Raw genomic sequence first — 16,596 nt, 5'->3', positions numbered from 1 at the left:
TTCTTGAGGAACCACGTGCTGTCTTAAAGGACTCTACCCCCCATAAATGTATTCTTCACATACATTATTTTATTTGACCCTCATAACAATCACATGAGGTGGGTATTCTCCCTAATTTACAGAAGAACAAACAGGCTCAGAAGTATGGAGTTATTCACCCTGGTTCAGAAAGCCCCTAAAGAGTGGACAACAATTGGAAGCAAAACCCTGCCTAGAGCGCTGAGAAAAAGCGCTTTTATTTTCCATATTTGGCCAGAGATTCTTCCTTTTCTCCTCTGTTGGCTCCGGAGGCAGAAGGCAAGATGAAATATGGCTTGTGCTTTACCTAAAGTTTGTTTGTGTCTCTATGGAAAGATCCATGCATCCAGAGGAAGAGGAATCTGCTCTACTTATCATCTAGAAAATTAGTCCTTCAACATTGAATAAAAATAAGCTATGTATTCATTTAATTGTAATAAAGCCAATTGTATATTAGTTTCATTTTTTTAATTCCTGGAGATTATTTTGTATATTGTGTTGGGTTTCTAAGAGCTACTGAAGTAGAAATAGCTCCATGTATCATGTTGTTGTGTGCCTTTGAGTCGATTCTGACTCATGGCGACCCCATGTGACAGAGTAGAACTGTCCAATAGGATTTTCTTGGCTGTAATCTTTACAGGAGCAGATTACCAGGTCTTTGTCCTGCGGAGTGGCTGGTGGGTTCAAACCACTGACCTTCTGGTTAGCAGCTGAGAGCTTAACCGTTGTGCCACCAGGGCTCCATGTGCTATACCAATGTCAAATTGGCAAATTTCCAGGCATATCTAGAAGGGTGAAATTTCGGAAGTTTTTGGAGTATGTATAGATAAGAGAAATGATTTTTCAAAACCACATTCCTTTGGAAATCAAGCTAATTGAGATTTCAGGAAAAAATAGAATTTATTCAAATGATATAAATTACTCACAGTGAAAACCTGATTACAGGTTTTATATGTGTAATTATCACTAGAAGTGAGAGTTCAGTGTATTCTATAATGCACATTTAAATTACAGACAAGAATCTTGAAAGCATGCTGATGAGGTGGTATATATTTAAGATCTCCATATGCTCTGTGTTTACGGAAAAGCTTCAAGAACTTCAACTTGAATTATGAAACATGACTTAGGGTTAGAGCTGTCTATATTTTCAAAAGCCACGGTGTCTGGTTTATAGAGAAAAGAGGATGTTTTCAAAATAATTTCATGGGAAAACAGGAACAGAATTTTATCATGCTCAGTTCATCTCAGACATATGTAAGTATACCGTACTTAATATGAGAACCAGGCATAGATGGGTTATCACTATGTAGCCCAAAAGATACATATCAGCCAGTCACTTTCAGTCTTAAAACAGCTATCTGTAGTCACTACTTGCAGAGCTTGACTTCCCCTTCCTAACCACAGCTACTTGTAGATCCTTTTCCTCAGCTCAAGTTGTGCATTGCTGTTGTTGCTAGTTGCTCTGACTCATGGTGACCCCGTGCACAAGGGAACAAAATGCTGCCTGGTTCCATGCCATTCCCGTGACTGCTGGTAAGCTCAAGTCCGCTGCTTGGGCCACTGTGTATTTTGAGCGCCTTCCAACCTGGGGGGCTCACCTTTCAGCAGTCTATCGGACAATACAATGGGTTTTCATTGGCTACTTTTCAGAAGCAGATCCAGGCCTTTCCTCCTAGTCTGGCTTAGTCTAGAAGCTCCACTGAAACCTGGCCACCGTGGGTGATCCTGCTGGTATTTGAAATCCTGGTGGCATAGCATCCAGGAACACAGCAACACACAAGCCATCACAGTAGACAGACTGACAGACGGGTGAAACTGTGCAGAGGCAGAAGCAGATCCTGTAGGTGGGCTGGTAGCTGAGAGGCTGGGTCACTCTCAGTTACTCTGCAGGGAGGCCTTTCTGCTTCCTACCATGTTGACTCAGTTTCCCTTAAGATTTATTGCTCCCACATCTAGTTTCTCAGAGGTAGGTTTGAGTAAAATTTGATTCAATCTCAACTCAAAACTTCCCTTTTCTCATCCCTCTAACCATTTGATTTTCAGAAGGGCTGTGGGTGAAGCTGTGGAAATCATGAAAGACCTTAGTTGTGAAATGTTTTATTAGCAAAGAAAAAAGAATTTTATATTCCGTATAGTAATGCTTTAGTAATCAGTTAGCTTCTACCAAAGTTCCAACCAACTCTGTGTTCTTTTCTTCTAAAGACAGCTCTTCTGCCTTCCAAAATTGTGTCTACACAAAGAATTAAGACAGCTACCTGAGTGGACAGTTTCCCTCAGCAGCAATATCATCGGACACTTGGGAGGTGACTGTGCTGAGTGAGCAAAACAGAATATATAGTAAGGTCCCTACTCCCTTGGTGCGCACTGATCATTGTCACCGTTGCAATCCACACTAGCAACACACCAGACACATGTACACAAACATCCATAGTCCACACAGGCATACCGAGGCGTGCAAAGACAGACACTCACACTGAGACACAGACCGCGCCTACGGAGACACACAGACCTATTGGAAGGGAGAAAATGAGCATGAATCGGGGTGGGATATAAGAAGGGGATGATGCACCGACCTGAAAGGACAATGCAATACTCAAATTTCCGTCAAACTTAATGGTTGAACTGAATTAGTTGAAGGAGGGTCAAGAGAGGGTGACAGCGGAATGGGGCCAAAATTAATTTGCAAAATAAAAACAGCCCTTGCAGTTCAAAAGGAGAAATCTGGGGAACCTGAATGAGTCCTATTTACTCTGGTAAATTTACCATTAAGCAATGCGGAAGGAGGTGATCCAGCTTTTTTAAACTGCGAACTGCCAGAGCAAGGACGGTAAAGAGGTTTCAGGCAGTGCCTGGCATACAGTAGGAGCCCAATAAATGCTGCTGAACCGTTCAAGGCAATGCACAGACGCCAATCTCGGAGGGAAGGGCACAAGTGGATGACAGACATTAAGCCTATTCGAAACAATAGGCAGAGGCTGACACCACCTGCTCTCAAATATTGTTATTGCATGGTATAAATTTAGCCTTCAAGGCGAGAAGTTCTTCGAGTAAATGTGTTACCAAGCCTACAGAAAGAAATACATCCTGGAAGAAAAGGAGGTTTTTTCGTTTGTTTCCCATGCATGATTTTTGGCACCGTTCTGGTGCAGGCCCGGAACGGAAGGGACTTTGGGGAAACTCACTAGGAGTCCCAGAGCTAGGTCACCACCCGCAAAGCGAGGTTCTCTCCCCCGGTGCTCCACTCCAGCTCCCGCTCAGTGGCTTCTGCGTGAGAGAGTACGTGGTGAGGAAACCGTGCCAAATTTTCCTAATCGCCAGATAGATAAGTAAAACCCAAACCAGCTCCTGTGCAGTAGATTCCGACTGATGGTGACCCCATGTGTGTCAGAGTAGACCTGTGCTCCATGGGGTGACCTTTGGAAGCAGAACGCCATGCTTTCGAGGCGCTTCTGGGTAGACTCTCGCACCTCCAACCTTCTGATTAGTAGCTGCCGGGGACTTCCTGGCGGTGGGTCGGTAGGAGGGTGGGTAGGTGGGTGGGTGGAAGGAAAGGAAGAAGGGAGGGAGGGAAGGAAAGAAGGAAGAAAGGAAGGAAGGAAAAAGGAGCTCCGGGAGTCGCAGAGGGTGGGGAGCGTCCGCAAAGCTGGGGCCGCTCTTGGCACGCGCATCGGCTCCTGGCTCGACGAACTGGACGAACGCACTTCACTTCTGGCTCAAAGATTCCGGGAGGAGTGGCGGGATTTGTGGCTCCAGCTCCGATGATCTAGGAGGAATGGAGGAGGGCTTGGAGGTGCAGGAGAGCAGAGTTGCGGCGCCCACGCCCAGCCGCGCGCCCTGGCGCGCAGCATTGGTGCTGCCACCTGGAGCCCGCTCTCCCACCGCACCAAAGCCACTGGTCCCGAGAGCCTTCGCAGGCCGCCGGGCTCTGGTTATCGTGCCCGAGTGGAGGGACTACATTTGCAGAAAGAGGCCCTTCCCGAGGCCCGGCTGGCTGGGTTTTAGCCTCCAGGTACCTCTCCTCACGGCCTTCTCACCAGCGAGGCAGGCGCGCGTGGGCGCGGGCTTGTATCTCCCAGGATTCGCGCGCGCCGACCAGTTGACGAGAGTGGCCATGCAGAGTTCGAAGTTCACCCGTCGAATCCCCGGTGGGTCGCCATCTAAGGGTCTGACCCAGATGGCTCGGCCAGAGGAGTTCACGCGGGATCCTCAGCCCCCGGATCCGCGACGCGGGGAGCTCATTCCTCTTACTCGCTTCTAAGTCGGTCTGGCCAGCCGGGTTTCGCTCTCGCCGGACTCCCTGGGCCTTCCTGGAAGGCCAGCCTCTGCTGGCAACAAGGACAGCATCACCTCTATCATCCCCACCGCATGTCATGGAGACTCCGTGCCAGGCCCAGTCCCAAAGTCTCCAAAGACTATCTCATTGAATCCTCATTATGATCCCATTTTATGGATGCGGGAACAGAGAGTTCAGTGCTTTGCCCAAGGCCACGCATCGGCAGGGAGGGCCGGAATTCAAGTCCAGGAAGATGAGACTCTAAGGCCGGCGCTCTCTGCGGGAGGCGCAAGCTCCCGCGGTCCCAATTCTCCGCTGGGACCGGATCGCCGGCGGGTTCGCGCTTCCAGCAATGCTCGCCCTGGGAGCCAGGCCCTGGGTGGGTAGAGGCCTTACCCCAGGCCAGAGTCTGCCTTCACGTTCTCTGCCGCTGGAAGCCTGCACCCGGGAGGCCTGTGCCTCTTCCCCGTTCCTCTCCCTCCCTCGAACTCGCACGAGGAAGTCGCAGCTCCGGGCGAGCGCGCGCGACATTGCAAAAGGGAACCTCGGAGGGCGGCGGATGCGGCTTGTGCTCCTGGAAACTTCAGTGGCCTCCGAGTACCCACTGCACCGGCACCGTCGCTGCTGGACAAGTCTCCGCCCCTCCACTGAACTCCAGCAAGTCTTCTTCCCCACCCCTCAGCGCCAGCCTCCCTGCCTGTAAGATGGGGACAGTCGTACCTACCTAGTCAAGGTTACGAGGAAAGGCGTTGCAAAACTAGGAAGCGCTCAGCAAAGATCAGTGGTTGTACAAACAAGAATGAGATCAACAGCGACAGCGCGAGACCCAGGGACGCTCCGATGCAGCAGGCTCCTGGATGCTTCGGAAAATAATATGATAATCAAAAGAAACAAACTCGTTGCTGTCGAGTCGATTCCGACTCACAGCGACCCTATAGGACAGATTAGAACTGCCCCATAGAGTTTCCAAGGCTGTGATCTTTATGCAAGCAGACCGCCACATCTTCCTTCCCGCGGGGCTCCCACTGGCACAAGCGCCTAGGAGCGCGAGTTCTCCCCTCGCGTCTAGGGTGGGCTCAAACCGACGACCTTTTGTTAGCAGCCGAGCTCTTAACCCCTGCGCCACCAGGGCTCATACTAATATGATAGCCACCAGAAACAATAGCTAATATGTTCTATTTTCTAGAGACTGAGTTAAGCACTTCACACGTATTCTTTGGTTTAAATTTTGCAGCGACTCTCCAGGGGTAGTATTTGTCCTCACTTTACAGATGAGAAAACTGAGGCACAGAGGCTGAATAATTTTATCAGGGTCATGAACTAGTATTTGAAGGACCCGGGCCTTGAACCCAGATTTGCCAGACTCCAGAGCCCGGGGGGGGGGGGGGCGTGGAGAGGCCGCCAGGACAGGGAACCGCCTCACCAGTGAGCCTTCTTCCTGATGAGACAATGCTCTCTTCTGATCCACGGGATCTTCTTTTCTTCCGAAGGGCCTTATGACTCAATTTCCCTGGACAAAGAAACCCCTTGCGTCTCTCTTTGCAAAGGAAAATAAAAGCAGACCCTTGGGAGCGAGTCGATGACCCAGAGCGTTGGGAGCTCTCCTGAGGTGCGGTCAGGTGCACAACCCGGCTAAGACGCCCAGCGGAGAGGCGCAGGGAGGAAGCTCAGGTGGACCCAGGGGTCGGAAGCCCACAAAGCTGGAGCTCTTTGCCCCTAACCCAAGACACTCTTGGGCCTGGGGCTGCGAGGGCGGAAACTCATCCAAATGAACATTTCCTTCAAGACAGCCACGGAGAACTTCTCGCCAGAGACTGCCACTGTATGAGGAAAGTCGAGGCCCGGCCCAGCCGCGCGGTTCCGCGTCTACGCACTGCGGCGCTTGCGTGGCGGCTCCCGGCTCTGCGACACTTCAGCGCTAGCCTGCGGGCACTGAGAACCTCCGACGTCTCTTGGCTATAAAGCCTAAGAAACTCATGTGGAGATGTGACTCTTAAGTTAAAAAAAAAAAAAAAAGGACAAAAAACGGAAAATCCACCCACCATATGCTGCCCAACCCACAACCCGAGTGCGGTGGTTCTTAATTATCTGTTTTCCTTGGTTAGCACCGAAGTATAACAGCTGCTCTAATTTGCAAAAATGAAATGGAGTCCTCGCACCGCTGAAAAGAAACAAAAGGAGAGGGATCAATTTTAATCGCTTTCCATGTCGTTCGTATTTATTAAGCGTTTTCCACAAACATCGCCTCTGAACACAAGGCCTAGACCCTGGAACGAGGAACGGACCTGGAAACCCCAGATCTGTTCATAAGGAACTATTAGATACAACTTTAAATAAAGCCACCAGTTTTCCAAATTGTCCAACCACAGACGCCTTGGTAATTTCTAAAGATGCTGCAATGGTCCTGGCTGTGTAAATATCCGTTTCCAAGTGTGCGGTATCACTCCACTCTACCTGCCAAGAACTGAGACCAAGAACTAAAGCCACATCTGGAATAGAAAGCTTCAAATATCTTCGGTTACCGGGGTCCGCTTTTCTTCCCCAAGTCCCTCTCTGCTCGGCCTCCTCAGCCTCTTAGGACCAACAGAGGCCCGCCGGGGCTTAGCCCGCTCTGCAGGGCTTCATCTTCTTCAGAGGAAGGGGGTGCGAGTTGAAGGAGGTGCGTTAGTGAAGTGCGTAGCTATGCTAAAAGGATTTTAAAAGAAGGAAGAGGAGGAAAAGGAGGAGGAGGAGCAACCGAAATTACTATCACACGGGCAGAGATCTCACTGGATCTTTGAAACCACAGCTGTTTCTTTCAGTTAGTTTTAAAAGCCAAGTGGAATGCCAGGTAAGAACGGCTGTTTCTGGGCAGATTAAGGCACTCGGTCCGGCTCGCCTCCTCTGTCTGCGTGGTGGTACGCGGGGATGGGAGCGTTCCAGTTTGTACAGTTTCCGCTGTGGTTTGGAAAGTCGGCTTCTCTAAATAGTTTCCGGTGGTGGTTCGGGAGTGCCGAGTGCTGGAGGCAGGGAAGGACGCGCGCAACAGCAGCAAACAGCGCCATTCCAGCAGTATCAGCTGAAAGGCCCCTCGTTTTTCAGAAAACACTTCTTTTTCCGCAAGTCGGCCAGCGTCTCCCCGGGGCGCTCCGGTAGGCACAGGCGCCTGGGAGCGCGGGTTCTCCCCTCCGGTCTGGAGTGGGTTCTGAAGCTCCCGCCCCTTGGAGCGGCCGGGGAGGGTCGTCCACACAGGGGTTCTAGGCCGTCCCCCCTTGTCCGCGAGTGGTCAAGGCCACCCGGCATGGGTTCCTGTCGCCTCTCATCTGGGCTCCTGCGGCCGCCGGGGCGCCACGCTGGAGGGCTGCGGCGACGCGCTGAGGCCCGGTGGCAGGCGGCCCTCTCGGGAGGCTGCGGGGGCAGTGGGCGGCACAGCACCCCCGGGGGGCGGCGGCGGCGGCAGCGCCAGCAGTTCCTCGCCCGAGGTCACTGCGCAGTCCTGCTCCGGCTCCGCGCCCCCGCCGCCCCCAGTGGCGGCCCCGCCGCCGCGTTTCTTGTCCTCCTCCTTTTTCCACTTCATGCGGCGGTTTTGGAACCAGATCTTGATGTGTCTCTCGGTCAAGTTCAGCATGACAGCCAGCTCCACCCGGCGCGGCCGCGAGATGTACTTGTTGAATAGAAACTCCTTCTCCAGCTCCAGCAGCTGCGCGCGCGTGTAGGCCGTGCGTGTCCGCTTGTTCTCCTCGGGTTCAGTCGCGTAGGCGCCGCCTGCGGGCGACACAGCGCGTGAGAGTGGCCCCCCGGCCCCGACCCCTCCTGCCCAACCCCGCCCTATGCAGCCGTACCCCTCAGCTCCCGGGCCAAGGAGCCTTGGCCACCCGAGCTCCAGGCCTCTCAGCGTGGGCGCGCGCAGCCTGGTCGCGGCCTCGGAGAGGTTCCCCGGAGGCTGCATGCCAGTAGCCCTTCCCCAGGAAAAGGTGCTTCTGCCTGGAGGCCAAAGCTGCTCTGGCCGTTTCGGTGAGCGGGCGATTGGCTCTCAGCGAGTGGCTTTTGAATGAGTCCACTTAACCGATTCTTAGGCTGATGCTGATTGAAAGGCAACACAATAGACCTCTGTAAAACCTCTCCATTCTATAAAGGCAGTTGTTGTTGGGTGCCATCCAGTCGATTCTGACTCATAGCGACCCCATGTGACAGAGCAGAACTGCCCCCATAGGGTTTTCTAGGCTGTGATCTTTTCGGGAGAGGATCGCCAGGTCTTTCTCCCACGGAGCCGCTGAGTGAGTTCAAACCGCCAACCCTTCAGTTAGCAACCGAGCGCTTAACCATTGTGCCACGAGGGCTCCTTTATAAAGGCAACAAAATGCCATTTATATAGGAGTTAAAAAAAAACTTTTCTGACAATGTCCACATTAAGAATACAGATCATTACCTGGTTCACATGGATACATAACTGACACAGAAATTTCAGAACATAAAACCAACCTCGACTATTTATGGTGCTAATTTTTCCCCCTCATTGTTTAACTATTTCCTTAAAACATTGCTGGTCTCAACTCTAAGTTGATTTCATGACCCGCAAATGGGTGCATCTGCAGTTTGTAATCCTCACGAATACAGGTTATGATACTGATATTGTTATATCGGATCATATATTATCTCTCTATATAGTTACAAGGCGCCCTGGTGGCGCAGTGGTTAAGCGCTTGGTTGCTAACCAAAAGGTCGGCAATTGGAACCCACTAGACATTCTGTGGGAAAAAGATGTGGCAGTCTGCTTCCGTAAAGATTTACAGCCTGGAAAACCCTATGGGGCAGTTCTACTTTGTCCTATAGGGTCGCTATGAGTGGAATCGATTTGATGGCAACAATTCGGTTTTTTTTTTGATGTAGTTATGTTGTTGGAATCAGCCCTTTCCGAAAGCCAGTAAAGTACGTTTTCTATAATTGTTTTTTAACCTCAGCCAGAGTACTGCAACGGGGTGAAGGGGATACAGCTCTAGACCCCGGGAAAGGTCTCGTTTCGCTGGATCAGGTCGCGGTGCCCCAGTTTAAACCGCCAGCAGAGACCAAAAGGGAGGCGCGGGGGCCACAAGCACTGCGGAGCGGGAGCCGGCAGCCGGAGCGGTGGTGCAGACACGCCGCTGAGGGCGCATGGGTCCCGCTCCAAGCCGGTGCCTGGAGGAAGCCACAGCGCGGCCTGGCCTGGAGACCAGCGCCCCACACCTGGGAATCTGCGCCCCCCAAGATCCCGACCTTTTCCGTTCTGTGCATCCGGGCTGGGGACGCAGGCGCAGCAAGTTACACCCAACCTCCGGAAAGAGGCCGAAGCCGCTTGTCCTACGGCGAGACTGGGGCACGGTTCTCCGGGGCTGCTGCCAAAGCCGGGAGAAGCCCCCAGGGTGTGTGGGTGGCGGTGTGTGTGTGGGTGGGGTGGGTGAGAGCGCTGGATCTCTCCGGGGTTTCCCAGGCCTAGGGGAGGGCCAGGACTGAGTCAGCCAGCCGAGAAGTCCTGAGCCCGAGGGGGCGTCTCCGAGTCTTAGACTTCAGGCCTTCCCCAGCCTTCAAGCAGAAGTGAGGGTGCCTTATAAATACAGTTAAAAAGGTCCTCCACAGCTCTTAAATGTTACCCACAACCTCTCGGCCTCCTGCTCTTGGCTGAGGGCCTCGCGGAGGCTTTGCGGGAGGCTGCTCAGGGCCCACTACCTCGGGGGACCTGAGTCAGGATGGTGGCGGTGTGCTAGGAAGAGACATGGCAGGGGTCTGAGCCTGGTCCTTCCCTGGGGCGCCGGGAAGGCAGCTTAGGTGCGGGCAGCCAGCGGGCTGAGGCGGAGGCAGCTGGCACAGGGCGAGGTTTCCAGAAGTCGCTACTGCTCTCAGCAAGCATATTCGTACCGTGAATAACAAGTTCTTTTCAGGAGGCCCTTTGGTCACTTGCTTTTCCAAGGGCGTGAAACCCCACTGGGCACAGACAGGCAGTCTGGCCAACCCTTGAAGTTCGACTCCTTGGAAGGTTCCTGGGAGGACAGCGGGTGTGTGTGTGTGTGTGTGTGGGGGGGGGGGGTCCAGGGGCCGCCTGCGGGCCGATCCCAGGACTGGGAGGGGGTTTTCAGAGGGCCACGGCCAAGACCTCTCCATCTGACTCCCCAGTCCAGAGGCCACACTACCTGGGTCCTCCCATCTCCCATCCCGGGAAAAGCTGGTGTTTTCCTTCGGGTTTTACTTCCTGGCTCCTCGGTCAGCCAGACCCCAGGCTCCACCAGAGGATGGGGACACTCCTTTAGGGGTGGCAGGGAAGGTACCCCCTCAGAAGGCCTTTTCTGGGGCCTTCCTTCCTCACCCTTTTCCGGAGGAAACCCGGGGGGCCCCCAGGGAGCCAAGAGGCAGGGAACACCGGCCAGGAGCGGCAGGGAGGAAGCCCCGGGGGGTAGCTAGGGAGGGAGGTCGGGGGGAAGCCACCCACCTGGCCGCGCGCCCAGGGCTGAAGGCGCGAGGGCAGCCGAGTGGGGACGCTGCCCCAGGCATCCGAGGCCCGCTGTCGCCTAGCTCTCAGCCATCGGAGGAAGAGCCATAGGAAGGCCAGGCCCGGGCCCTGGGCAAGCCAGTCCCCGCGCCAGCCCTGCAGCCAGGGCGCAGAGGCCTCGGGGGCACCCGCTCGAGCCTCCTTCCCCTGCCCCCGACCATCAGTTGGAAGGAAACGCAAACTCCACTATTTGCAGTGCAGGTGTGACCAGAAGTGGCAAAGGCGCGGAAGCGATAACATTGTGAGGCCGCGGCGGCTGCACAGGCCGCGCTGGGACTCGCTGCCGGCTGGAGCCGGGAAGACCAGGGCTTCGCCGGCGCCTCGGCCTCCGGCATGGGGAGAGGCCTGGGACCGCCGGTGCCCGGGCCGCGCGCACCCAGGCTGAGCCCCCGAGCGGGGGGCAGTGAGGGTAGGTTTGTGGCTGCTTTGGTTGGTCAAAGAGATCAGAATAGCCATCGCCAACTCCTCGCCGGCTCCACCCGCAAGCGCCGGCCTTTGTTTGGCCTTTCCCTGATCCCGACCCCAAGCCAGGCACCGGGAGCCTCTGCCGGCCTGGGTGCAGGCTTCCTGTCCCGCCTGCCTACATCTCACCAGGCGGCCCTGAAACCGCCTGCTCGTCCCCAAGGAGCAACGGCGCGCGGGCCGGAGGGAACCTTCGCGGGATCCGGGGCTCCGCTCCCTCGACGCCATCCGAGGAGCCCTGGGCTGGGGCATCCTCCCTCAAGGAGCCTCCCTCGGTCCAAGCGCTGAGGAGACCAGGCCTCGCCTGTTTGGGCCCGCGCCAGGAGCGTGCGGGCTCTGCGGTGGAGGTGGGCTTAGTGTTCAAGCCAGGAAGGAGGAGAACTGGGCGGAAAGACACCCCAACAGGGCTCAGAAGCGCCGGCGGGGCAAGCTGCCCTCTTCGGCGTCCCGGTGTCGTTTAGTCCGATCCCAGGGCATTCCCGTGGAAGGGACGGAGAAGGAGAACGGGCCCCGAGAGTGCCTGGAGGTCTGTGCAGCCGGGCCCCGAGCGGAGAGGAGAACCTGCAGGAGGCGGCCTTACCTGCCCACTGGCCTTTCCACGAGTGCGCCTTGGTGGACTTCATCCATGGGAAAGGCAGCTGACCGTGCCCCGGCTCCTCCAGGACGCCCGGCTCCGCGCAGTCGGCGAAGGGCCCGGCGGGCGGCTGAGCGAGCGCGAGAGGCGCGGGGAGGTGGTGGTGGAGGAGCGCCGCGGCCGGGGAGTCGGCGAGCGGGGGCACCTCGTACGGAGAGATGTCTGGGGGGCTGCCCTGCTCCAGCGCGCCCAGAGCGCCGGCGAAGGGAGGCGGCGGGAGCTGGCGGCCCATGTACAGGCACGCGGGCGGGCTAGCGCGGAACTCTGGCGCCGGGCCGCGCTGGAACGCGCACGGGTCCTTGTAGAGCTGCGGCGCCGCGTAGTACTGCTCGTCGCCGTTCATGGCTGCGGCCGGGCTGGGGGCCGGGACTGGGACCAGGGAGCAGGAGCCAGGGACTGGGCGCTGAGCGGCGCTCCCGCTCCCGGCGCCACCCTGCTCGCTTTGACAGCTCCGCACGGCTCTCCCCTGTAACCCGCGGCCCCGTCGCCGCGCCATAGGCTCTGCGGTGTCCCACGTGGCGCAGCCTGGGGCCACCATTGGCCTGCCTACCGCCTTAAGAAGCGACGCCCAGGGACCCGTGAGCACCTGCATTTGTTTCCATTTTCTCCCTCAGCTGAGCTTGCGGCCCCAACCCGTGTGAGCAGCTGGCAGCGCTCTCCCAAGTGGGGCGTGCGAGAAAATGCTAAGACTTAAAAAAAATTCATTTATAGAAAAAGACTGTCATCACGCTGTACGGGTTTCTATTTTCTTAGTACGTTTGGTAATAATATTGTTGTTAAGTGCCATCGAGCCAATTCCAAGAGCTGCCCCATAGAGTTTCCTAGGATGTAATCTTTACAGGAGCAGATCGCCAGGTCTTTCTTCCGCGGAGCCTCTGGGTGGGTTCAAACCGCCAATCTTTCTGGTTAACAGCTGAGCGCTAAACCGTTGAGCCACGAGGGCTCCTTGATACTATTTATAAATACACATACGTTGAGGTTGTATGCTTAAATTTAAAAAAAAAACTGTTGAGGAATACAATAAAAAAAAGGTTGCAGACCACTGCTCTGTAGGTTGGAAGCAGTTGACTATTTTATTTATTGAAACTTGTTAACAACCACCAATGATATCAATGCACTAACTCATAAAAATCTGACATTGCTTGTATGTGTTTATCTGTGGCTGTGCTTCGTTTGGAAAATTCTGGAGTGTAAACTATAGCTTCAGAAGCATTCAGAACGACTTATTTTTATTTTGAAAGGCATTATTAATTTTGCTTTTAAAAAATTGGGGCTCATTTAGTCAACTCAGAACGTGTAGGGAGGGGGGAGGTAGCGCCGGGTCCATCTTGTGCCTGAGAGGCGGGGGTATGCGGTTGGGGCGGTGGTGAGGGGACCTGTTCTTCGACGGCCTCTCCACGAATCCCGGGCTAGGCCGGGAGTCTGCGGGAAAACGTCCGCCTCTGCTTGGGAGTCAAATAAAGCAGGCCCGAGAAAGAGGAGGTGTTGAGAAAAGACATCAAACGCTGCATTTTCAGGACAACGTCCGTGCTGGGGTTCAACCCTTTCGGTAACTTCTGGGCACTCCGATGTCACTTTTCCGGACTAGCTTGCACGGATCTGCTGCCTTTGAATGATGGTGGCCCCCAACCCCGGGCCTGGGCATGACCGACGCCGCCCTACCCGCTCGCCCTAGGCTGCCCGGCCGGCCTCGGACCCGGCCCAGCCGAAATGATGACATTTCCCGAACTGGTCTGAAGGGCTTTAGAAAAACTCGACATCTTTATGCAAGAGGGAGTGTGAACTGTTAGGGGCCAAGCAAAAGGAAATCACTGCGTGTCCTCTCTAGCAATTTGCCTCTCCTAATCACATACGAACAGCCAGGCCTCAATGCGGGCTATTTTAATATATTTTCTCCTAGCAGAAATATAGAGAAGCCCTGGTGGCGCAGTGGTTAAAGCGATCGACTGCTGGCCGAAAGCTCGGAGGTTCAAACCACCAGCGGCTCTGCGGGAGAAAAATGTGGCAATCTGCTCCCGTAGAGATTTACAGCCTTGGAAACCCTGTGCGGTCGCTCTGAGTCGGAATCGACTGGACGACTGTGGATTTTTTTTTTAAGTAGAAATATTTGTGTTGTAAAGGGGTATGGATTGAGAGCGCTATTCAGAAATACTTCACGTTTTCATTAAAACAAAAATGAAAAGCCAGTTGGGATTTGGTCTTGTCGGCAGATTCCTTTTCTTCGCAAGGCGCCGCGGGGCTGTCCCGGGGTACGCTTTCAGAGGCGCGCAGGGAGCAAGGCGTGTGGGGGGGAGTTTGGAAGGCGAACGCCCACTCCCCTTGCTTGGTGACGCCCTGACTGTCTCAGGAGGGCAGGCTGAGGGAAGCCTGGGTGGATGGGGAGAATTTCGGCCATTTCTTCAGGGAAAAGGGCCGCCTGCGGTCCTAGGGCAGGGGAGTGAAAGGCCGTGGGACCCTAGAGCACCTAATCTCTGCGCGTCCGCGTCAATGAGCCCATTGTTGGCTGCGACCGCGGAGGACCCGCCGCTATCACCCGGCCGCGAGTGACCACATCGATCCGGAGGGAGGGTTGCCCGGCCGCGGAGTGTTGACCCTCGGAGATAATCTGCCGGGTTGCTGCCGGTTGACTTGGCGACGCGGTTATGAGCGGGGACCACCCCCTTTCCCCTGTCCCTCTCCCGGTAACTGTCTCGTGGGTACCCCTCCGCCCCCCACCCTGCTCCTCGCCTCTCCTGCCACCCTCGACCCAGAGAGTTTACTTTGCACTTCCCGTCTAATTGCACATTTCTATAAATTGGTCTCCATTTCGATGCTTCATTTGCTCCCATTTGTTCTTTTTGCTCGACCCTGCAGAAAGAAGAGGCACTCAGCAGAAAGCAAATCCTCCCACCGCGCTCTCTGGCAAAAAAAAAAAAAAAAAAAAAGGCACGGGGGGAGGGGCGAGCAAACATGAGGGTGTGGGGGCATGGGGGAGCTGAAGGCATTCAATGCAGGCACGTCTTACTTCCCACAATTAGCGCTTTCTGCGCCCTGCTACCTAAAGAAGAAGAGATCCAATACATGGTCAAGCAGCCATTTATTATTATTATTAGGATGGACAAGGCTATTAGGATTTTTGGATTGCTAATGATCACATATTACAATATATCACATATCACAATATACCATGGACTACCAGAAGAACTAACAAACCTGTCTTAGAAGACGTACAGCCAGAATGCTCCTCAAAAGAGAGGATCGCGAGATTTGTTTCATGTACTTTTGGTATGTCCCTGGAGAAGGACATCACGCTTGGTAAAGCAGAGGGTCATCAAAAAAAGAGGAAGATCCTTGAATTGGTTATTTAGTGCTGCTACAACAGAAATACCAAAAGTGGGTGGCTTTGAAAAACAGAAACTTATTTTCTCACCGTTTAGGAGGCTAGACGTTCGAATTCAGGGTGCCGCCTCTAGGGGAAGGCTTTCTCTCTCTGCTCTGGGGGAAGGTCCTTGTATCTTTTGAGCCTCTGCTCCCGGGCGATCTTCATGTGGTATGGCGTCTCTCTTTCCGAGTCTCTATTTGTTTGCTTGCTTGTTTAATCTCGTTTATATCTCTTTAAAAGAGATTGACTCAACAGATAACCTACACTAATCCTTCCTCATTAACATAACAAAGACAACCCAGTCCCAAATGGGATTATAACCACAGGCCTAGCGGTTAGGATTTACAACACTGATTTTTGGGGGGCACAATTAAATCCATAACAACCCTGCACGAGATGGATTATCACAGCAGCTGCAACAATGGGCTCAAACATAGCAACAATCATGAGGATGGCGGAGGGCGGGGCAGTGTTTCCTTCTGCTGTACTTAGGGTCGCTATGAGTCAGAACCCACTGGAAGGCATACATCCGTATAAGAACGTATCCCGCAGACACCGTCCACTGAGCAAGGTCATGATTTGTATTTCTTCTGTAGATACAGCTCACGGTATCATAAAAGGGCCAAGTCCATTAAAGGTGAAATGCGTTTCCTCTCTGAATTCCCGCTGAGGCCTACAGGAGGGCCCCCTCCACGCACCCTCGCCTTAAACAGGCCGGAGAGTGATACTGGGCCATTAGGCGAGCGCCTTCCCGAGCCATTTAACAGCTCTTATGGATAAATAAACAAAAAGGGCTGTAAACCAATTATAGTGTGGACAGTGAAAAAGTCGTTTATTAGCAGGACGTACTGATAGACCTCGCTGATATTTGAGGTCCTCACCTGCCCTTTTCCCCCCTCTCCCCTCAAGAGAAGCGCTTTGCCCCTGGAGAAGACAGGTTGCCCTGCTCTTGGTAAGAGGCAAAGTCTTCTTCCGTGCCCTCACGGGAATGGCAAGGGCTGAGTCTGACGTGGTGATAAGAATTCTTAAGCCACTGCATCCCATTACAAAGGGAAAAGCAGACGAACCTAACTTAACTCCAAGGGTGTGTTCATAATACATTCGTGTGGAGTTAAATCTATTGGAGCAGATTCATTTTCATAATTAATTGGCTGTTAAAAAGAAAAGTAAAATGATATCCTGACTTGCAAAACTCTGTAAAGCAAACAATGTGAATGCATGTAATGAAGATACTCCTGCCATAATTTATTTTGCGTTCTTGTATATTCGCATTTCCTTCCTTGGCTCCACCTACGCAGACACGTTTTTATCCCACCAGGACGCATCATCTTTCCCTCCGCCTCCTTCGT

At 53.9% G+C, this 16,596-nt stretch overlaps 1 protein-coding gene across 1 annotated transcript; it reads right to left on the bottom strand.

Moving 5' to 3' along the window:
* Positions 1-7,548: 7,548 nt before the first annotated feature.
* PDX1 (pancreatic and duodenal homeobox 1) lies at positions 7,549-12,236 on the bottom strand. Its single transcript, XM_004384139.1, has 2 exons — positions 11,833-12,236; positions 7,549-8,035 (listed from the first exon to the last, which is right to left on the bottom strand). The coding sequence occupies exons 1-2, from the start codon at positions 12,227-12,229 to the stop codon at positions 7,590-7,592; spliced, it is 843 nt and encodes a 280-aa protein (XP_004384196.1). The 5' UTR covers positions 12,230-12,236; the 3' UTR covers positions 7,549-7,589.
* Between the last annotated feature and the right edge of the window lie 4,360 nt (positions 12,237-16,596).

Source organism: Trichechus manatus, unplaced genomic scaffold, assembly GCF_000243295.1.
Source record: "Trichechus manatus latirostris isolate Lorelei unplaced genomic scaffold, TriManLat1.0 scaffold00118, whole genome shotgun sequence".
NCBI classification, from domain to species: Eukaryota; Metazoa; Chordata; class Mammalia; order Sirenia; family Trichechidae; genus Trichechus; species Trichechus manatus.
The sequence above is the reverse complement of the archived record's forward strand: the minus strand, read 5'-3'. Positions and strand labels throughout refer to the sequence as shown.

Coding starts and splice junctions, on each gene's coding strand:
- PDX1 (XM_004384139.1), bottom strand. CDS start 12,229: ATGAACGGCGACGAGCAGTACTACGCGGCGCCGCAGCTCTACAAGGAC. Junction 8,036..11,832: donor GTGGAAAGGCCAGTGGGCAG/GTAAGGCCGCCT, acceptor TGTCGCCCGCAG/GCGGCGCCTACGCGACTGAA.